Raw genomic sequence first — 23,765 nt, 5'->3', positions numbered from 1 at the left:
TTTTTTCTTATATTTTCTCTCACAGTTGAAGTGTACCTATGTTGAAAATTACAGACCTCTCTCATCTTTCTAAGTAGGAGAACTTGCACAATCAGGGACTGACTAAATACTTTTTGGCCCTACTGTATATATATATATATCACTCCTCCTTCACAATGGGGTGTCAAACCTATGTGCCAAATTTGGTTTTAATGCTTCAAAGTACTGCTGAGATATGAACTGGCTTCCTGTTGGGCTGCTTCCCCTCCAAATTTAATTGGCTGTGACGGATGAATGCTTGTAAAAATCTAATGGAGATAAAGACAGAGTTGTGGGGTTTGAGCTAAAGAGTAATTGTGCCAATTTTCTTGAAGATTGGGGAAAAAAAATGGCGTTTGTAACATTTAGAGACCGTTTCATAAAAAGGTGGAAAATGTAGAACAGCAGGAATTGCCATCATTGAACTCTGCTTAATCCAATGAATCCAACGCTGTGATTTTTAAAATTGCAGACATACAGTTCAAGTTGTCTGTGTAAACACATCTCCATATTTGACCTGTAGGTGATGATAAAGCACTGGAGATGAACACATGAAATGGCAGGACTGTCCTGACTGAAGATTCCCAAATTTCACAACTTTCTACCACACAGCTGACAAGAAACGTGTTTCTATATCACCTCTCCTGAGTCAAGAACAACATAAATCCAGAGCTGAATGTCAAATCAGGATAATTAAATCTCAAAGAAAAATGTCTTAATGAAATTATCAACTTATAACTTTCTCCAAACATACATTTACTGGATTATAAAGTAATAATACGAAATATATTTTGAAAAATTGTATCAGTCCATGTACAGTAAAATGTATAACCCTCATACCAGGTGCTAAAGGAGACTGAGGATTTACCCAACAGCTCCTGGTACGTCTCGATACATACAAAAAGACCTCGTCATCGATGGGATCCACATTCCAGCAGGACTGACCATTTTTGTAAGTACTTTATTATTTTTTTCTTTTCTTTCTTCTGCTGAGACAAAGATTATAGGAATAATTCATCACTTTTTATAAGGTGAAAATTGTCATGTTGAGTACTGAATCAAAGTTTTTTTGATTATTCAGTTTGACTCCTTTGTGACTGGGAGGATGGAAAAATTCTTCAAGAACCCGCTCATATTTGATCCTGACAGGTTTCACCCAGATGCTCCGAAGTAAAAGCATTTCTCATAGTTTCATTTTTGTTTTTACACATTTCAGTACTGGAAATGCTTTTAAATGATATTCTCTGTTTGTACAAGGCCTTATTACTACTACTACCCGTTTTCTCTCGGTCCACGCTCTTGCCTGGGTAAGAGCTTTGCTGAGGTGGGTGGCGACACGCAAACACAAATGGTCGATGCTTATAAATGTAGTAAATGAAACTAACACATGCTGGGCTGATTGCAGATGGAAGCTAAAGTGGTGATGGCCAAACTGCTGCAGAGGTTTGAGTTCACGCTCGTCCCGGGACAGACCTTTGACATCTTGGACACCGGCACTCTCAGACCCAAGAGCTGAGTGGTGTGCACTGTCCAACAACGGCAATAAATGGCCATAGCAACGTCATAAACAAGAAAATAGTGATACTTTTGTGCAAAGGTGGGCACAGCTAACCAATGAGTTAGCTTCGATAACTGCTAATCCGTTAACTGAAAAGTTAGCTATTATAACGATAAACTGATAAAAAAAAAAAACATTTAGTAGAAGCTACAGCTAACCGATAACCGCTAACTTTCTAAATTGACTCCAGTACACTGTCAGCTACTGACAGCCTAGTTTTGAGTTTAAGCAACGTAAGGAAGAGACATTAAAACTCACAGATGCCCAGAGGCATTATGGGAAATTGAGCCTCCTAATCACTGGTTGGTTGTAAAAAAAAAAAAAAAAACCACAACACACTAGTTAACGTGTATGTTAGTTTTCACAAATAAATCTGTATTTGTAAATATGTTTTTTTTTTATTTCTAAAAAAGGGCATCTGCAAAACTGAAAATTCTGTTTAAGTCTGAATGATACAGCGCACCTAATGGTGAACGTATGACATTTTGACCTAAAATGCATAGAACACCGACATCTACTGGATGGCAGTGTAAGTGTAAATAGAATCCAACTGCTAATCCGATAACAAAAAAGTTATCTTTGATAATTAGCAGTTGTGGATTAGCAGAACTGTGCCCACCACTGCTTTGCGGGGAAATTCAGTTTTTAATTTAAAGCTAGAGTGCCATCTAGTGGTGAGGTTGCAGATTGCATTATGCTGTCACTGGTCACAGGATTGGTTTCCCTTCATGTTTTCTCTTCTTTGGTGACTGGGACTCATGTTCTCTTGCCTTTTTCTTGTGATAAGGAAGCCTCCACTTCACAAAACCGAGGGTTCACTAGCAACCAGTAGACTGTGTATAGGGGACCAACCACTCAATTCAGTTCAATTTATTCATTTTATATAGTGCCAAATCACAACAGAGTGGCCTCAAGGCACTCCACACAAAACAATTCAGAAAACAAAATAAAATGAATTAAAAGATTAAAAAAGCACTGATTCTTTTTTCTTCACTCTTCCAGTCTTTTGCTGCAAAATATGAATACCATGGTGTGTGTGTATATGTCCCTTTTGAGCTACTGTATCAACATGGTGGTCCAATATAGCGGCATCCATGAGGGGGCCCGCTCCCATGAATATATATAAAGGGTTCATTCTCAGTTTATGAAAACACTTTGTTTTGTTGTTGCAGGTAATTACACATTAATGAACACATTATGAATGCTATGTTCCATTTTTTGCTAACACCCTAAAATCCTGCACACTGTAGCATTAAATACCACACTAATGAATATATACTAATGAATTTTTATACAGTGTTTCAAATGGGGTTCTTTTTTCGATCAGTGGAATACCAACTTAAAATGTCCAAACATCTCTATTTTCTCTCTCTCTCTCTCACACACACACACATATATATACGAGGTCTGTCAATACAGTATAGGTCTTTTTTATTTTTTTCAAAACCTATATGGATTTCATTCATATGTTTTTACGTCAGACATGCTTGAACCCTCGTGCGCATGCGTGAGTTTTTCCACGCCTGTCGGTGACGTCATTCGCCTGTGAGCACTCCTTGTGGGAGGAGTCGTCCAGCCCCTCGTCGGAATTCCTTTGTCTGAGAAGTTGCTGAGAGACTGGCGCTTTGTTTGATCAAAATTTTTTCTAAACCTGTGAGACACATCGAAGTGGACACGGTTCGAAAAATTAAGCTGGTTTTCGGTGAAAATTTTAACAGCTGATGAGAGATTTTGAGGTGATACTGTCGCTTTAAGGACTTCCCACGGAGCGAGAAGTCGCACAGCGCTCTCAGGCGCCGTCGTCAGCCTGTTTCAAGCTGAAAACCTCCACATTTCAGGCTCTGTTGATCCAGGACGTCGTGAGAGAACAGAAGTTTCAGAAGAAGTCGGTTTCAGCATTTTATCCGGATATTTCACTGTTAAAGGAGATTTTTTTAATGAAAGACGTGCGGGCGGATTGCAGCGTCGGCTCGCAGCCGCCGCGACACTCCGCCACTGGAAAAACACCTCTGTTGAAAGCCTTAAGGACAAGTTGGAACATGTCCAGCTGTTAAACAATTTCTCATATACTCACTCCACTGAAAGCCATCAAAAGCCACCTGGATTTTACAAATGGTTATCAACACGGAGGTGTTTACGTGCGGACCCGTCCGCACGTCTTTCATTAAAAAAATCTCCTTTAACAGTGGAATATCCGGATAAAATGCTGAAACCGACTTCTTCTGAAACTTCTCTGTTCTCTCACGACGTCCTGGATCAATAGAGCCTGAAATGTGGAGGTTTTCAGCTTGAAACAGGCTGACGACGGCACCTGAGAGCGCTGTGCGACGTCTCGCTCCGTGGGAAGTCCTTAAAGCGACAGTATCACCTCAAAATCTCTCATCAGCCGTTAAAATTTTCACTGAAAACCAGCTTAATTTTTTGAACCATGTCCACTTCGATGTGTCTCACAGGTTTAGAAAAAATTTTGATCAAACAAAGCGCCAGTCTCTCAGCAACTTCTCAGACAAAGGAATTCCGACGAGGGGCTGGACGACTCCTCCCACAAGGCGTGCTCACAGGCGAATGACGTCACCGACAGGCGTGGAAAAACTCACGCATGCGCACGAGGGTTCAAGCATGTCTGACGTAAAAACATATGAATGAAATCCATATAGGTTTTGGAAAAAATAAAAAGGACCTATACTTTATTGACGGCCCTCGTGTGTGTATATATATATATATATATATATATATATATATATATATATATATATATATATATATATATATATATATATATATATATATATATATATATATATATATATATATATATATATATATATATATATATATATAAGTAAGTCCCTTCGGCTGCTCCCTTGTTATTTAACTCTGGTTCACCGAAAGAGTACAATGAGCTACTAAATGTTTGATTTGACTTCACTGTAACTAAAATGTACAATGGCAGTGCTTATCAGATTTTGTGCAGAAATTTAAATAAAAAAAATGACAAATAGTCCGTTTTTTGTCACTCTGAAGAATGGCCACTGGGTGGCGATGTGTGCAATGAAATCTGTAATAGAGTAAGAGAAATGTCAGTCCCTTTAAGAATATTGTTTGCCAAAATTTTCCCAGTTTCCTTCTTAAACAAATGACAAACTCACCCACTTCAAACAAAACATGTTTAAATATCAAATAGAAAAGATATAATTGGTTGCTGCTTTCTTTCAGTACTCTTTAGATTTACTACATGTCCTCTAACAATAGTATAATTGATTTAAAAACAGGTTATATTTGCAGTGTAATTGCACATAAAATACAATATAATTTAGGGCCAATGTGATGGTCCTAAATTCTATTGATTATTAGTAATTATAATTAAATTATTATTAGTAAGCCTCCTTTGGTTGTTTGTCGACGATACTGCACCCTAAGATTTTGTGTTGGTCGTCGGTGGCTGTGGAGCCTTCTCTGCCACTCCTGAACTGGTTTATTATTATTAGTAATTAGATTATAACTACTAATTATAATTAGTAACTTTTAAAAAAATGTACTGAATCCATCTTGGAATTTGTAAAAGGGGTTTGGACCCTTAAACCAAGAATGGTGTTATTTAACTGTGCTCTACAAAGTTGATCCACAAATAACCAGAATATGAAAGGTTCATTTCCAAAGGTTGCTGATTTTGGAAATGGTGGCCACAGCCACCATTGAAAAAAAATGGAAACATTTTTGTATTGTATTCGTCATTTCATAAGCATTTCGAAAAATATATAGTTGACCAAATCTTCAAAGACCTTTAAAGAAATTACACAAGGAATATATTGCCAAAGATCACAGATTTTGGTCATCCAAGATGGTGGCCATAACAGCCTTTAAGAAAAAAAAATGCAAACATTGTTTTTTGGATTCCTTATTTCATAAGCTTTCAAAAAATGTATAGTTTACCCCCAATATAAAAAAACAACCATGACAAAAATCACACAAGAAACCTAACTTTCCAAAAGATGCCAATTTGGAAATCCAAGATGGCGGCCATAATGCCATTTTTTAAAAATGGAAACTTTGTTTTTTGATTCCTTATTTCATAACCTTTCTAAAATATATGTAGTTCAAAAAAAAAAAAAAAAAATCTCAAAAAAGCCTTATCAAAATTACACAAGGAACTATTTCCTAAGGTCACCAATTTTGGAAATCCAAGATGATTGCTATAACAACTTTAAAAATTCACAAGCTTTCTGAAAAATGTAAAGTTTTTAAAATCTCCCCAAAAAATTTTTAACAAACTGAATCATTACATAAGGCACCCGACTAAACTAAATGTACAAAGAATTGTGAGACTTTGAAGATATTTACAAAAAACTCCAAACATATTTAATTGTAAGAAATATATATTTTTACTAATTTGCTAGGCAAGTATTTAACAGCCATAAAAAAAATAATCAACTTATGCAAAAATTAAATTGGTGCTTAGATCGTGGGGATTTTTTTTTTTCTTTTTGTGTACCTGTACCTTTAAGTGGGCGGAGCTTACGTTTGCGAGGCTTCAGCGCACTTTTCGTCGTACCTGCTGCCCTGCTCCTCTCCTACGTCTTGATTGGTCGTCTTGGCCGAAATCCTCTTGCGTGATTTCAAACTGGAGCGGAGGAGGAGCAGAGTAGCAGTGAGGAGGTTCGCTGCGAAGCGGAGCTGGATTTGGAAGAAAGGTCCGTGAACTCATCACCGGCTCCGCGCTGCTGACGGCGTTTATCACAGAACGGTTTTATTTTGTATGATTTTTTTTTTTTAAATGGGCTTAAATCACAGTTAATAATTGTGTAACCATTTGAGTTTATAGTGTTTTCTCTTTTTCTGTCGGGTGTCCAAAGACGATGTTGCGCTGATAGGACGAAGCGTCGGGAATCGAAACCTGATTGGAAATCGTTACCAATCGATTAAAACGTTTCTTCACCGTGGGTAAAATGTGAGTAAAAGAATATCAGGATTTTTGTTCCTTATATTTACGAACAATTCTGGATATTAATTAAAGATTTTAATTAATTGGAAACAAAGACTCGGGTTGCCATGACATCGCACTGATATGAAAAATTCCGGCCTGTTGAAAGAGAAAATATTCTGGACCATGTGTTTGAGCAGTTCTCCAGCGGAGGCTTGGTTAGTTTAGAATCAGAAGCAAGTTTATCATGGCTAAAAACCCCTCTGAGGACGACCTGAGCCAGCTGACGGACGAGGAGCTGCTGCGGTGCAGCAAAGAGGAGCTGGTCCGCAGGCTGAGGAGGGTCGACGCGGAAAAGATGAACTTGATGATCGAACATGGCAACATGATGAAAGACATCAACCGGCGGCTGCAGGTGCACCTGCACGAAATCCGGACCCTGAAGGACATCAACCAGAAGTTGCAGGACGACAACCACGAGCTGCGGGAGCTCTGCTGCTTCCTGGACGACGACCGGCAAAAGGGCAAGAAACTGTCCCGGGAGTGGCAGCGCTTCGGCCGCTACACCGCCAGCGCCATGTGGAAGGAGGTGGGCACCTACATGATGAAGCTGAAGGAGCTGGAGGCCAATCAGGACACGGTGATGCGCGAGAACTCCGAGCTGAAGGAGATCATCCTCATGCTGGATGAGGAGCGGAACGGGGCCGGTTCCAGGAGCTCCATAGACAGTCAGTCCAGTTTGACCAACCTGAACGGGGGCACCGGCACGGTTCGAGATGTCGGGGACGGCAGCAGCACGTCCAGCACGGGTAGCGCTGGTAGTCCGGATCACCACAATCACAACCACATCAACAAGCCCGCTACCGAAAGCAGCAAGCTGGGTCCTACCATGAGAAGGTCCATGGATGATCTGTCAGCGCCGCACCATCACAGGAGCATCCCCAACGGGCTGCATGGTGAGTTCAAGCTCCCTCCAAAATCACAGGCTGCATTCACATTTAGAGCCCAACAGATACGGATTTTTTGAGGCCGATGCCGATAACGATATTTGGATGAAAAAAAATGCAGATAATCGATAAATCGGCTGATTTGCCGATAGCCGATAAATCAGACGATATTATTATTATTTTTTTTAATTAATAAAATGTTCTTTTTTGGACTCTTGACAAAAAAGGTATGAGCTAAAAGCTGAAGCTTTGTCCTCATATTGATTAACTTTATAACAGAAGAATTTTCAAGTTCAAAAAATGCAATTAAGAATTAAACCTTTGTGAAATTAGCAAATACATATCCTTAAAAAGAGTTGTGAAATACATCTGATCTTACTACATAAACTGAGTTAATCAAACTGAGTTGAACTGAAACGGAAGAAAAGTGGGGTGAATGTAATCGCAAAGTTATTACAAACAACATCCTTATAAACTTACTTGTATGCTTTTGTCAGCCGATCAGTGCAGTGTGACGGCGAACTACAGGGGCTGGGGATGAACACATTTAAGCGGGTGTAAGCAGCTCTCAGTTGAATGGAGTCAGAGCTCCATCTACTGGACAAACGGTGCAAGGACATTTTACATTGCCGACACAAACATTATTTCAGTAACTGTTCTGTTTATGAGAAATTATCAATGTTCTATCGGCAAAATTTCAGCCAATAGTGAGTACTTTGAAAAGGGCTTATATCGGCCGATAATATCGGCCGGCCGATATATTGGTCGGGCTCTATTCACATTATTGGCTGAAGTGACCAAACTGATTTGTTGGGCTATCAGAAGAGTCCCCCCCCCTCCCCACCTAAAAAAAAAAAAAAATCTATGGATCAGTTTTTATGAAAGTTTGTGGCAGGCGGGAAGTGATCCAAGAAATAAACCCATTGCATTTTGAGGTACATCCAGGAAGTCCACTTATAGCTCGTCATAAGCTAAGCTAGTGGTGCTTGTGAGAGTATGACAAAGTGCACTTGCTTCCAGAAGGTTCCCGGTTCAAGACTGCCCCATGCCCATTCTTCATGCAATATGGAACATCAGGAAGGGTGTCCAGTGTAAATGATGTGCCATACCGTAATGTCCCTGGTATCCAGTGGGTTCACATTTCCATAGGTGCACCATAATGATTTTTGGTGCAAAAATCAGCGTACCACAATTTCCAATAAAGACAAGAGCAATGGTGGGCACAGAAGGTGCCTTTTTTTTTTTTAGTTATTCACACAAATTAACTGATCTGAAAAGAAAGAAAGTGGTCCAGAGAGGTAGTTTCTGTTTACTCAATGAGCAATGAGAGAGAGAGAGAGAGAGAGAGAGAGAGAGATAAAAATGAAGAAAAGAAATGTTTATGGGTAATTTAGCTAGTTTGTGAGGTTGTCTATGGGTTGAAGATGTGCATGAAGGAGAATCATTTGTAATATTTTCAAAAGAAGAAAAGAATGGCCTAAGTGTGAGTGTCACCCCTTTCAGTCTGGTCTGCTTGAGGTTTCTTCCTTTAATCATCAGAGGGAGTTTTTCCTTACCACTGTCGCCTATGTGCTTGCTCTAGGGGTTGGTAAGGTTAGACCTTACTTGTGTGAAGCCCTTGAGGCAGCTTTGTTGTGATTTGGTGCTATATAAATGAAATAAAGCAAATAAAAATGAAGAAAAGAATTTCCACAAAAGTCCTTGCGTCCCGATGAACACTAAAACTTAACGGGTTCTTTCTTTGCACTCCTGCAACTAGTTTCATGAAAACATTTTTTCACAAACTCTTGGGTGAAGGCATTAATGCGTGCAACTCATCTTTAAATGAATAAAAATAATGCCAGCTGAAGTACAGGTTGGATTTAATATGGCTTGGCAGAGGTATGCACTCTGCTGAGTGCTCCTCTCAAAATCTAGAAACACATTCAAACGTGCGTGCTGCATTAGTGGGGCTACAGAAGTGCAATAATGTTTTTACCGCTGATTGTTGGGCCACGGGAGACGTGTGTGCACTTATGGGTGCCCGTCTTAATTTCTCCTTGTTTTGCACCGTCTGCTGTCTGGTTGCCGTCTCCGTGTTTCGCTGCATGCACAGTCGGGCTGCGGCGCACAGATTACCATGTGTTTGATTGGGATTAAAGCAACAACATATGTGCTGAAAAGTGAAGTGTTAACTTGAAGGTCGTAACCACACTGCGGAGTCCTGATTGGGGTAATTGTCACACATAAATGCAGCATTCTTAAGTGGGCCACTCCTCCCCATCTTAAGCTAACAGTACACATTAATTGTTGTTGACTTGAGCTGTGTAGCAGACTCGGGCCTGGTTAGGACTTGTTAGAAATGTACAGTATGAGATGATAAAGGCCTAAATACTTGGCAGAAAGCTGTTGGGGGGGGAGTGAAGCTGCCATGATTGGAACAGGAGGACACTAAGCCTCATTTAGCACGCGCACAGCCTGATAACATGATCTTTTTGGCAAGGGTGGAAAAAAAATCAGCTTCATGCTCTTGTAAAGGAAGAAAAAAAATCCCCTCATTCAGCTGAAAATTTTTATTTTACCACCATCTGCAAGAACGGCATCAATAGCAAAGAGATTCCCACTTCAGATCGGGCAGGTTGCTTTAAAATACTCGACCAACTCTCCTATAGGTTGTCTGAAGAGTGAGTTTGAAGTTCAATTTGGGCGGTTCCAAACGTCGCCACCTTGGTGGGGCTTGATTCCGTTTAACTCCCAGGCAACCCATAAATGGGTGAGGAAGTGGTGCGTTGGGAAGACCAGCAAAGCCCAAACATGCATTCTATCTCATCCTTTCAAAACAAGCTAAAGCTAACAGGCTAACTGATAGTAATTATTCATTAATAATGCTAAAATTTAACTTGACAGAAATAATGCAGCACTGACTTCTTAGATGGACCACACAGTAAACCATATTAACTCTGATATTTAGATTTAAACGCTCAGAGTCCGCAGCAGCTTACATCCACTGCTAGCGAGGCTATGAGTAAGAAACTAGATGTAGAGACCAAAACTGTTTTTGTGCTCGGCTGTAAATATGTTTATATCTGCTGTGAAGTTGGAGATTTCAACATGTGACCCGCTTTTAGGGCCGGCCTCAGGTGGCCATTCAAGGAACTGCAAGATTTTTCTGCACTGGAGGTTGTTTCTTGCAAAATGTGCAAGAATTTAGAAACAAACTTGCATGTTAATTTGGCTTTGGGTTCATCAATGTGAACTATCCAGCAATGTGAATGGTGTCAGAAATGTGTCTAACTTTTGCATAATTGCATAAAACACAGACAGATAGTCTAAGATGGCAATAAGTTACCACCAGTCACATGAAATAAATTTGTCTCGAGTAGGAAAGTGGAAAATTTTCAAAACCCCAATTCGTAAAAAAAGAAACAAAGTAAAAAGCCAGACCCAAGAAGAAAGAAGAGCATCTTTGCCAGCGCACATTTATTCAATTGGCTGGCTGAAGCCTGAGTGGAGCGTCCATGTTGCGAGGTCAGCTCCAGCCAATGGCTGAGTGCGGCGTGCGGTCTGCAGAGTGGCTTAATTTAATGCTCTCCAAATGCCATCGGCTCCCCTGGGCTTTTAGGAGACAAGCTCGAGGATTGACGCTGAAGTGCTAAATGAACAGCATCTGTCCGGGTGCCAGACACAGAAACAGACGGGGGGGGGGGTTGCATTTAGTGCACTAATTGCAAAAACCAACCACTTGTTTGAACAGACGGTGAGTTTCTGTCAATAAACCTTTTTACATTTTCAGGCAAATTTGAAATAGTTTCTTCGATTTTGAAATTTTGGACGTTGAGAGGCTGAGGGAGGGGAGGCGAGAGCAAAGAGGATTGGTGGGCGGTTTGGTTTTGTCGGGGGAGCGGCTGAATGGTGGGGCGGGGGGTTGAGCCGTACATGCTGTGGAGGGGCTCCTTGGACTCAAAGGAGGTTGGGCTTTTGGAGACGTCATGCTGCCTGCTTAATTGAATTTCTTGTGCATAGACATGACCCCCCCTCGCTCCCACCCCCACCATCCTTTTGGTGATACAATCTGCACGTATAGTCATGAGTACTTGGACTGGAATGCCTTTTTCTTGATGTCTCAGTGTGTTTATATGTTTTTGGTGGTCTGGATTCCAGTTCTAGAGCCCGACTGACATGGACTTTTTGAGGCCGATGCCGATAACGATATTTGAATGAAAAAAAAATGCCGATAATTGATAAATCGGCTGATTCGTTGATAGCCGATAAATTAGCCAATATTATTTTTTTTTTATGAATTTTGGACCCTTAACAAAAAAGGTATGAGCTAAAAGTTGAAGCTTTGTCCTCATATTGATTAACGTAATAACAGAGAAGAATTGTCAAGTTCAAAAAAATGCAATCAAGAATTAAACCTTTGTGAAATTAGCAAATACATATCCTTAAAGAGTTGTGGAATACATCTGATCTTGTACCTGTTGTTGCTGCAACTTAGATATAGGTTCAGGATAAGGATATAGATCCTTATAATCTTACTTGTATGCTTTTGTCAGCCGATCAGTGCAGTGTGACAGCGAACTACGGGGGCCAGTGATGAACACATTCAAGCAGGGGTGTAAGCAGCTCTCAGTTAAATAGAGTCAGAGCTCCATCTACTGGACAAATGGTGCAAGGACATTTTACATTGCTGACACAAACATTATTTCAGTAACTGTTCTGTTTGAGAAATTATCGGCGTTCTGTCGGCAAAATTTCGGCCAATAGTGAGAACTTTGAACTTCGGTTGGGCTCTATCCAGTTCCTTGCAAACTGTTATCCCTGAAACGTGATACTGTGACAGAACACTTGCATTATTAGGCCACTAAGAGCAAACCTTCATTACTAAATCGTCTGACGTGGCCTCTCCTTCTCAGTAGTAGTATTGATTGAGTATTCATTCAACACAACCCAGCAGAAAGGATTTTGTATGAATTTAGCCGAAGCAGACACTTCTTCATTCTCTCTCTCACTGGCAACATATCGAGGATTTTGGAGTTACATGTCGTTTGAACTGGTCTTGTTTGTCAGTTTTTCCCATTTCCAAAGCCTCAATCTGGTGTCTACCATGACTTGGTGTGAGCTTCATGCTTTAGAGTAACTTCTTTTGTTTTTTAAATGAATGGAATATGTAGGTTAATATCAAAGTTGATGGCCTGTGTTGACCCCATAAATGTGTCCTCTTGAGTGAACGCCGACATTCACTCATTTGTTTCGTCACCCCGTTCACGCAAACTGGCTACAAATTAGTCCCAATTAAGAGGGAGAAATCATAAAACTGATTAAACTGTGGCTTTTCACACCTTTCTGTGTTGTGTGTCGTAAAATATGAGTGACTGAGATTTTTCCCCTCGTCAATTTAAACTTTTCTCTTTCTGTCACTCTCTTTCTTTTCCTTTTCATTTACCCCGGGGAGTGACGTGACCTAAAAGCTCATAATGAAACTGTAGAACCAGCCCTCCCAGTTGTTTCATCACACTAATGCAAATTACTCAGCGACATAACCGAACATTGATGTAACAACCCGGCTGTTTTAGCACTGAGGTGCCTTTTTTTAAAAGTGTGACTCGAGCATTTAATTCTGTTAATTTATCCCCTGCGAGTGCTGACTGATTAAATTCCCTGTGCAGTCTTTATCCACCGTTTGACTTCTTCAAACAGCTTCTCTGTATTCCTCGTTATTTATTTTCTAAACTAAACACAGTCAGTCGGGCCAGCTGGTCGCTGTGCGCCTTGAATTCCTCTGCGCGAGTGCCTTTCTCATTTCAAAGGAAATCAGAAGATCAACAACACAATGGTGTTTTCCTCTCCGTTGTGGTTTCAAGCTAAAAAAAAAAAGGGCGTTTATCAGGAATAGGATGTTTCTCTTACTAATATCCTGTTTGTCCTCACTCAAGTTGTGGCGTTCCATTGTGGTGCTGATAAGTGCCACGTTCGCATTACCTCACAACCGGAAAGTTGGAACTCGGGATTGCGTAATTTACTGTATCCGAGTGTTGATGCTGGGGAAAAATGGGAAATGACACAGATGCCAACGTAAAATCTGGTGTTTTTATTGTGTCCTAAAACTGGTTCAAGGGAGGCCACGTCAGGGAGCATGCGTTAGTGTCTCGAGTTGCCACATCTACCATACTACAGAATCCTCTTGGGTCTTGGATGGCAACCATATAGGCAGGCAACCAGCCCTGCAATGGACTGGCATCCTGTCTAAGGGGAGTCAGACTCTTTTCCACTTCATGCTATGGAATCTGGAGATGAGCAATGGCACCACTGGGCCTCAGGGCATATAGAAGAGTTACTTCTTCTGCTTCTTGCATGAGTATTATGGCACACCAGGTCCTGGCAGGATTGCCATTCCAGCCAACATTCAGGCACGTAGGTCACCTGGCTGTGAGGGGTAGGTGTTACCCTTCGAGAGGCGGGGATGGACTTGTTGCCTGCCTGAATGGAGGTGGATGCTACAACACCACTGCATGCTCCCAAACTTGACTTGACTTGTATAGGTCATGAAAACTACATTAGACTGTAAGGTAGGTGTGGAATAATCCCCAGTACTTTTTCATTAATACTTTTGTAACATCTCCTGTTGAAATCCACATTATTTAAACTCTGTGAAAGACACACAGACAGCACCGTTTGGTAGAGGTGTACCTCTCTGAGTGATGTCTAGTTTTTCGTATTTGTACTTTTTAAAAAATTTCCTGCCACCACTGAGGTAAATCGGGCATTGTTTCAGAAGTGGGTCTGTCTCGCTCTCTTTAGCTTTCATTTCCCAGCAGCCTCTCTGCCTGTGTGGGGCCTGGTTGGCTGATTACATAGATACGGGAGCAGAAAGGGGCTGAGAGAAACAGCCACAGGGGCAACTCTCAGCTGTGTCCTGTCAAAGAAAAGCCCGCCTGCCAGGACGTCCCACATTCCTGGATAAACAAAAGAGGAAGTGGGTCTTTGTCCTCTGTGACACGGCAGGAATTAGGAAAGTGGAAGGGGAAGAAGCCTTTGGTTTGTCCCATTTTCTTACACAAATCTCTTGCTCCTTATATCTAAAGGTTGCTCTTTGAACTTTTACCTCCTCCCTTTATCTGACAGATCTGTCTTCCCCTCCCTGTCTCTGTCGAGTGTGCTGTCTTAGTTTCTGTGAACCTGCTGTCTGATCATTCCCATCAACGCAGTGCTCAGCCGACAGAATGAGGTTATACAGCCAGCATGAGCCGGGTGCAAACAGAGGCGGGAACCCTGCATACAAGGGTCCAACATAACAGAAGACCTCCAAAAAGTCCTGCATTATTTGTCTGTTCCCTGCTCACAATCTGTGACAGCGCAGTTTAGCTTTTGTCTTCTTTTCTCTGCATCTTCTTCAATGTCTATGCCAATCTAAATGGATGCCTTACTTTACTGATCACTGGGCCGTTGGAGGGGCAGGGCTGCTCAGTCGCGTGGACAACAGCAATGATCAGTGGGGCGAGTGGATGATATCCACGCCTCGCCGCAAAGTCACTGAAGCAGAAGCATGTAAGCGAGGTCAGCGCTGTGCCCGTGATTTCCACATAAATCACTGAAATGAGACAAACATGGGGTGTGGTCATCGACAGGGTTTGTCTGAATGATTCACTGCTTTGACAGGTTTTCTTTACTTTCTATTCCACTGTGTGTAGTTGAGGACAAACGACTTATTTTACCTCACATTGTGCAGTATTTATCACATATAAGCCAAACTCCTATAACAAATGGGTTGCCAAATTATGATTTTTACTTCACCTTACACTGCTTTCATAATTGCTAATACAAATTTCATATCTCAAAGGTAGAAGCCGAAAGGTATTAGTGAAATTTGCTCCCATGGTGGAGGCCTCACAAACTGGAGGCAAGCCTAAAAGCAGCACAGACTGCGTTTAGGTTTTCCAGACAATTGGGAAAACCTCTCATGTTTGAAGACCACAAGCTTTTGTGACTTAAAGGTGATGACACGTGCCACTTTGAGTGATTGATTTTATGTTATGCCCATTCAGCCATTATTCAACCCCACTTATTCCAGTTCAGGGTCACCAGCGGGTGGCTGGAGCCTGTTCCAGCGGTCACTGGGTGGGAGACTGGTTTTTGTCCTGGTAGACCAACACTATATTGCCTACAACATACCCATGACTAATTAGATTACTTACGACAGTGTTTCTCAACTACTGGACCGTGGGCCATTTGTCCACCCCTGGGGTTTTTCTGCCTGTCAGCATTTTCTTCTCAGTTGCTGTGACATTGAAGACCGGAGTCAGCAGATGTCTTCACCTTGCTTGCATTTAAAATGCCATCATGTCGATTCCAACATCTATATTAATAGTTACAGATCGTTTTTATCAGACACTTGGCTGCTGAAAATGTGGGCACGGTGCCATAAAGTTTTGCTTCTTTAGTTTTTCGTGTGACAGTCAAAATACCTCGGCTGGGATTTGTGCAGATATTTGAAGGTAAAATCCTGTAACAAATGTACTCTGGTTGCTGATTAGGTAACGGCTTTACAGTGAAAGTTGAACGTCGCATAACTGGCGTGCCTGCTAAGAATGTGAAAGCGGCGGGCCCTTGAGATGGATGAGATAATGTAGAGTTTTGACGGTCGGCTGAACCATCTGGAATGAATTGCTCAACCTCAGCACTGACGCTCTGTACTCAGGAAGTTTTTTGTTTTGCGACGGTTTTGGGTAACCTTGTTCTTCTGTACTGAAGGAATTTCCCCTTGCCGGCCAATTCAGTAGTTTCGAGCACCAAAATGATACATTGTGACTTATCGTTTGAGACGGGAGCTGGGACAGCCAAGAATGTTCAAGATGTGGTTGCTCCAACTCTTGTTGAAAATATGCTTTTGTGTGAGTGATGATGACAGAAGCAAGTACTTTGTTGATGGTTTTCTCTCACATTTTGTTCTCTATTGAATTGGTAGCATTTTTTAAACATTGTCTACAGTGAAAGACTTTTGGTAGTTATTTCAACAACCACTGTTTCAGCTTTAGTTGGCAGTAACAATAGTTATTAGAAACACAATTTGTGTCGGGTTTGTCTTACAAAATGTACATTCCTGAAAGTTTGGTGAAGTTGTCATTTCTTGTGGGACCTGCACTATTATCAGTGTGGTATTAATGGCTACACAATATCTGCAAGGTGAAAAAAATGTATTAAAATCACAAAGTTGGTAGCAATTTAACTTTTTTTTGCAAACACATGATCAGAAAACATTATTTGCTAATTTTCTAGCAACCAACATGCTACCCTTTTATTTCCTGTTAATTATATAATTTTTTAATGTTAATTTACTGTCTTAATGTATTTATAAATTGTTTAGGTTCTTGTTATCATATACACACTATTATTATTGTCATTATTATCAGTATTATTATTATTATTAATTCTATTTTGTTATTTGATGTTTAAATGGACCACAATGGAAATAAGTGGTTTCACTTTCTTGTGTCATCCATGTATCTTTAATGTATTTACAATTATATTATCTACTTACTTTGAACTTACTAAGTAAAATCGCGCACATACTTTTTTAATATAAAGATGATTTACCGTCCCCTGCTGGAATGGGGTGTGAGTCCAGAATGTAATTAACATTGTCCACTGTACAGTGTTGTTAGTTAATATCCATAGTTTCTCCAAAAATATTAGTCCTATCAACGTTCAGTTTGGTGGCTTTCATCCTTGACCCAAAATACATAAACATACCAAATGGCAAATGTCAGCTCTCCCCAGTTTGTCTGTGATTGAAATTATATGCACACACAGAGCTTTTTGTCTTTTCTGCATTTTGCTGCAAGCAGGTGCTTTTAGTTTTACACACCCACAAGCAGATATGGTGATGGAAGACATCAAATGCACTACAGTTTTCACTCATGGTAACGCCAACATGACACTTAACCAATTGAACTACAAAAACACACTAAATCAATAACACTAACAATACTGTTAAACTAACATCAACCACAATAGCATTTAAAACCCCTAAACACTGAACTCCCATGGTGCATTGCAGGACAACATCCATTGTTAACTGTTGTTAGATATCGCCAATTTCTCCAAAAATATTTGTCCTGTCAACTTTACATTTTTACAGCATTCATCCTTGACTCAAAATACAAAACCATACCAAACGGCAAATGTCAGCTGTCCATAGTTTCACCACGATTGATGCCACATGCATGCATACACACAAACAGGGGTCACTTGGCTGTTATAATATAGATTACATAAAATCTAAATAAGAAATTGAACACTGACACAGACAAAGATGTCACATGGGAAATTTTAAAACCACCACTGACAGATAGTGATTTTATAGTCCGATCAAAGTGATTATTTATTTGGACTCAGCCAGCTGTGTGCAAATCGATCTGTTATGCTGATGTGACTGGTGATCACAAAGCACTTTGGTTCAAGCCGATAATCTGATGAAAATGCAGGCTCATGTTAAATTACTTTGCTTGTCTAAATCAATGACAGGCAGCCTTGATTGATAGATGGATTGAAAGAGCAAAAGAGGGTAAATGCACTTTATCGTTTTATCCACATGATTATCTGCAATTCTGGAGATGTTTCTGGGTCTCCTTTTAAATGCCAACTGCGCCTTCGCCAGGTCTGCGGATAACATCCAATTACACAAAGGGGGAGTGGCATGATTCATAGATGGAGAATGCATATTTTGCATGTGCACAACACCAATATCTGAATCCGAGAGCATTTCTGCAGCCACAATAAACACTTTTTCTTTCTATTTCAGTCAGCTTCAAACAGCCCACCGTTATGGTTTCACGATGAGGCAAATCAAGCTACTTATTGTGGCCTCTTTCATGCTGATCTCGCACTGTTTTACTCTGCTGCTGCACATTTTGAACCAGACATCAGCATGTAATGCATTTAGGGTTGATTAACACTTTGCTGGAAGTGTGTTTTTCAAGTGTGCAGTGACTCGCATGGCGATTTTTCAGTAAAAGTCTGATTAATTTAAAAAACATGTCACATTTTACAATCTACATACTTTTTTTTAACTACTTTGGGAGTTCTTCCAGTTAATACTATGCTGAAACTTATATCCTGAAAAGTCATGCTTATTATCATTATTAATAAACTATTTATATTGCATTTTCCCAAGAATCAAAGCACAAAACAAAATAAACTCCAATAATAAAAGAATAAACCCCACTGATCAAAGTACAGTACAACAATGTGCAAAAATCCCATATTAAAAATGGACTCATATTTTTATTGGAGTGTTTTTAATGCAGCAATCCGTGTGCATCTGATGATTTATTTTGCCCAAAGTGCATCAAATAATAGCCAAACTGTCGTCCATTGCACATCTATTTTTCCCATGTTTATTTTTTAACTTAACAGTTCTTGTGGTACACACCACAAGCTGAGGGCTTCCTGAATAAATCCACTGTTCACTTCTCCATGTTGCTGTTGACCAGCAATCTTTGTAGATCTTACAAGTTCTTTTGTCCAAACAACATCCAATATATTGTCCATCACACATGTTGTTGTCCAGCTTGCTTATTTGTGCAGTTTAAAAGTCCTCAGGGTAAGGAACATCACAGGCTGTGGTGTGCACAAGTGCTACACAGAGTTCCTGTCCGGTGTTAAATTTGCCTCCGGTGAATTTTAGCATCAAAATCAGAGTTTGAAGCTGAATTTCTAAGGTTGAATTTGTTTAGCATCAAAATATTCAACCTCAAAAAAATTCAACTTAAGAAAAAAAATTCAACCTCAAAAAAAAAAAAAAAAAAAAAAAAAAGAAAAGCAGGGAGAAGCAGTCAATCCCTGTCTCAATATGGAAGTAAATCTGTGATGTGGGATGATTTTTTTTTTAGGTTGAATTTTTTTTTTTTTTGAGGTTGATTTTTTTAACTTGAAGTTTTTGAGGCTGAATATTTTGATGCTAAACAAATTCAACCTTAAAAATTCAATTCAAACTCTGATGGCACAGATTTACTTCCATACAAATCTTTTGTTATGAAACAAACTGGTCAACATCTGGACTGAAAAGCCCAGCAGGTCTATGTATCGCAACTAATTGACAAATATGATGTGTTTTCCAATTATCTCCCCTTGAGGATGTCAGATCAGAATTATTTTCCTTGATGTATACCTTCACATGGTGTGCTACCACTGTGTGAAGTTTTATTGAAATCCATAAACCACTTTGGGGGGGGGGGGGGGGCGCTGCATTTATGGGATCAAATAATATGATGCATCAATTAAACACAACAGTCCAATTATCTCCTCATGAAGGTACTACACCAAAAATTAAAATCCACCATTTTTTTTTATTTTTTTTACGAGGAATTGCACTTAGATTGATGAAGAGATGGGCAGGTAGACAGGTTTTTGTTTGTGCTGTTGGCCGTTTGTGCTGTTGGCTCTTTTACTAGTTTGGACAACAGGCACCAAAAGATGAAGCCATCTGCTACAGGTTACTAATGGCACTTTAACCACCCGATGGTATCAGCTCAACTTAACGCGACTCGACTTGGCTATACTCATTTTTGGCACCAGGTGCTTACTTTGGCATTGACGATTTTTGTACCACTAACTCCTCACAGGGACATGCATGACAAGAAACTGACATGACTTCATCTTCAACATGGCACACAAAATAAGAATGCGACATACACTAATCGGTGAACCGTTTCGCTTTGGTGTTACAGTCCACAACAAACAGCCTCAGAACACTTGGAACCATGACTTAGTGGATACCAAAAAACAGGACCAGGTACCAGGTTTAGCCAGTGGAAAAAAATAAAAATGGCACTCTGAGCAGGTACCATGTGGTGGTAAAGATGCCATAACTCTCCACTAGCAGGCTGCAGTGGGAGTGACATTTATACCACTGTGGAACAAGACGATGGGAATCATAAGAACGGGCTCCATAAGTGACCGCTTGGAGAATGTTGGGTGAAAGCAGCGCGCCATAAAAGCCAAGCCAAATGAAAGTGGAGGCATGCATTTGATTCTTGTTGTTTTTCTGAAGTATTTATTACCACAGTGTGGTTCACCAAATAGGGGGAAGGGCTGACTGATGTGGTTGTTAGGGAGCCCACATCAGTAGCTGTCAACTGCTGACTACTGAAGAGAACGGGAATCTGAGACATGAGTGCGGGATTTGGAAGACGTGGATTCAGAGAAGAAATATGTAGAGCAGAGGGAGGACATGAAAGACAGTGGGGGGGAAAAACAAAAAAAAAGGAGGAAAAGGTCAGAGGGATGAGAAAGGAATAAAAAGTCAAAGGGGGGGGGGTGCGGATGCAAAGGATGCACAGCTGCAAATGTGGCGTCTGTGAAAGCTAAGAGGGCGACGAGCATTTAAACTCTTAACAACCAGGCTGAAAGAGTGAGCGCCTGCAGTGCTGTGAAAAACGCACAATACGCCGACTGAGAGCTGCCTGCCAACTCCTCATACTTTTGTTTTCAGAGCCGTAAATATTTCATCAAAGGAATCTGTATCGTCTTCACTCACAGGCTACAGTATCCTGCACATTATGGTGGCGCACCAGTGCAGGCTCCATTTTTCTTTCTTTGTGCAAAGATTTGAGCTATAAGATTTTAGATTCATATTCATATTCAATTCATATTCTACGTGCAGATAGACACTGCAGGATGTGTCGTCAAAGTTTCCTCTGACTGCCACTGATCACCGATTTGAGCTGCAGGTTGCACTCCTCGGGTACTTCTTGGAGGTCCAAAGTTGGTTTATTGACACTTTTGCTCTGAATTCTGGGTTCCAGGCGGAGATACTAAACATGAAACTGTGATTACTTCAAGGCTGGAGTTGTTCAGAGAACTCGGGTGGGGCCTTGACGTGCCTTTGAGATTCCTGGGGAGTGTCAATAAGAAGAGCGTGCTGACAGGAACTTGGACGAACAGGGTGCAGCTCTCATGCATGTTGTAATAAGCACAGCCAGTTTGTTATGCAAGGCAGGCGTCGGCGTCTGTGAACATGCCCTGGGAGTCCACATGTGGAATAAAAGAAGCGAGAGAGGGGTCTAAGGAGAGTTCGCATTCCACAGGTCAGAAGGTGAAATGGGCAGATGAATAAAAATTGCATAAATAATAATTACTGTGCGACGATCAATGTACAACATTCTAAAAGCCACTTGTACTGCACGATTAGTATAATTATTCACTGTTTTGATTATATTTGCAATTAACCTTGTGTAAGCAATAACTCATAAACAACAAATGGTACCAGCTTGTAATTCGCTCCATTAAAGGAGCACATAGTGAGGAGCAATTGATTAGACGGTGATTAATTTTGATGCACTGGAGCAATTGAAAAAGCAGCTTGGTTTAGTTTATGGCACATCACATAGATGTTTGTCGCATGTTGGAAGCAACAGATTAAAACAAAATGCAAGTTTGTTGGTTTGTTTATGTCATATTTTACATATATCCTGTCTGCCACCTGCTGGACATGTCTAGAATTGCTGCAGGGAATAACCTTATCATCACATGCATGATGGAAACTAGGAGCAGGTATGAATCAGTGGCAGCTGCTGGTCTTTCAGAGAGGGGGAGCTCATTGTTGGCTTACATCATAAAATTTGTCAATTTATTTATACGTAAATTCTGCCCTCCTTTTTATGAAAATGGTCTGTGACCCTCTCAAAAAATTAAGAGATTCAGGGTGGAGTGTGTCATCTTCTCTCTGTACATCTATGTAAATCCAAACCATCACTTTTGAATGAAAGCTCAGAAGCTTTGCTATTGGACTTAGCAGCAGTCATTTCAGTCTGTCTGTCGGCCATCGGGATGTTTCTGCTTTTTCTAAAATGTATGTCACACGCAGAGAAATTACAAGAAATGCAGAGTAAGAAATTTTCCGGAAATGCATCTGCTGACTCAATGAGTGAGAGGGATAATTAGCAATAAAATACATCAGTGACCACTAATTATTACCACATGTGCACAGATAGACTTAAAATCATGAATACTTTGATGTTGTGTTGCTAACCAAGACATGTCCTTTAAGTGATGGTGTCTATCTCAAAATAGCTGTCAGTCAAAATGAGATTCAGCCTTTTGACTGATTCCTCCAATCATCATGTGGAAGCTGGACCCGCCCACAGCTCCAATCACCCCCAAAGAAGCTGAGTGTCTGGGGACGGGACAAAATCGTGGCATTTATCCAATGGCCATCGAGTTTTGAGGCAATGAAAAAACTGTTCCATGCAGTCCCAGTGAAGTGAACGGACACTCAGCTTCTACGGGCAAATGCATTAACCACAGACTGTATAAGAAAACGATTTCTTGAAATCTACGGCATTGACGCTACGGGAATATATGAGAAGGTAACAGAATTAAGTGAGCTGATTTGTAATAAGTTGCTGATTCTGAATGAACTCATCTTCGAGGTGAATGTGTTTTAACGCATTTGTAGTCAATGAAATGTTAACACAACTGTACATATTTGACCATTTAATTTTTGACATTTTAGGGGAAGCTAAGCATCCCTTGCCATCTTAGAGAAATCGTCTCTGGTGTGAATTAAGTTACAGGTGTCTTGGAGTGAGTCTGGCCACCACTGCTTGTTTCCAAAATCAGTCATTAAAAATCTGTTGGGGAAAAAAAAAAAAAAAATCAAAGCAATGATTTCCCATTCAGCCTTGTGCTAACCTGAAACCTGGCTTGTTTCTGATGTCAGAATCTCTTCTTTTAAGTGATATTTGTATCATAATTTCTGTAAATTCCGCAGATATTATTAATCCAGTTTTCCTGTTTTCAAATTCAACACACTGATTTGTCCTAGTGGATCACTGTTTAGGGGACACATTGTTTCTCAAAGGACTACTGGCTCCACTGCATACAATAAGTACATGCCATATATCCAGCCTGGGTGGGAATTTAAAATGGTTTTTCTTTCTCTCTCTTTTTTTTAAAGCAAATATACTGACAATGGAGCTCCATATCTGGCAACACAAGATAATCAGCTTTGTTTTTTACTTTGTATTTGTTTTGGCAAACGTGAACGTGAATGGTAATGCCTGGAGCTGTGTTCTTATCGAACGGCGTTCTCATATTCATAACATCTATTGTATTTTTATTTTCATTAGTTCTGCTATCATATCATTTTGGAATAAAAGTGTGCTGCTGCATTCCACATGAGTCAGTGTTGGAAAAATATTTTGAGAATAAAATACTATTATGAGGATAAAGCAGTAAATTAAAGAAAATCATACTATTGCTGAAATTAAGTATCATTTTACAAGAAAAACTTGACAGTGATGAAATAAAAAACAAATGAGAAAAAAGTCATAAAAATGCA

The 23,765-nt window shown here is 40.2% G+C and overlaps 1 protein-coding gene and 1 long non-coding RNA gene across 11 annotated transcripts in view; both read left to right on the top strand.

Annotated features, from left to right (window-relative positions):
- The first annotated feature begins 1,165 nt into the window (after positions 1-1,165).
- On the top strand, positions 1,166-1,615 carry LOC117503523. The gene is made up of 3 exons (XR_004558583.1): positions 1,166-1,188; positions 1,276-1,342; positions 1,424-1,615. It is a non-coding gene; the product is annotated as an uncharacterized LOC117503523 (long non-coding RNA).
- A 4,523-nt stretch (positions 1,616-6,138) lies between these two features.
- The window catches only part of ccdc85cb (coiled-coil domain containing 85C, b), an 86,512-nt gene continuing 68,885 nt past the window's right edge, over positions 6,139-23,765 (top strand). The window contains exon 1 of one of the 10 annotated variants that reach the window (XR_004558556.1): positions 6,139-7,453. Coding sequence is in view for 8 of the 10 variants with exons in the window: in XM_034162631.1 (XP_034018522.1) it covers positions 6,745-7,453 (709 nt within the window). In the remaining 2 variants the exon portion in view is untranslated. The remainder of the gene's footprint in view (positions 7,454-23,765) is intronic. The other 9 variants (XR_004558557.1, XM_034162631.1, XM_034162630.1 and 6 more) reach the window with 9 other exon arrangements.

The sequence above is a fragment of the Thalassophryne amazonica genome, chromosome 21 (assembly GCF_902500255.1).
Source record: "Thalassophryne amazonica chromosome 21, fThaAma1.1, whole genome shotgun sequence".
Taxonomy (NCBI): Eukaryota; Metazoa; Chordata; class Actinopteri; order Batrachoidiformes; family Batrachoididae; genus Thalassophryne; species Thalassophryne amazonica.
This window is presented reverse-complemented; position numbering and strand designations above follow the sequence as displayed.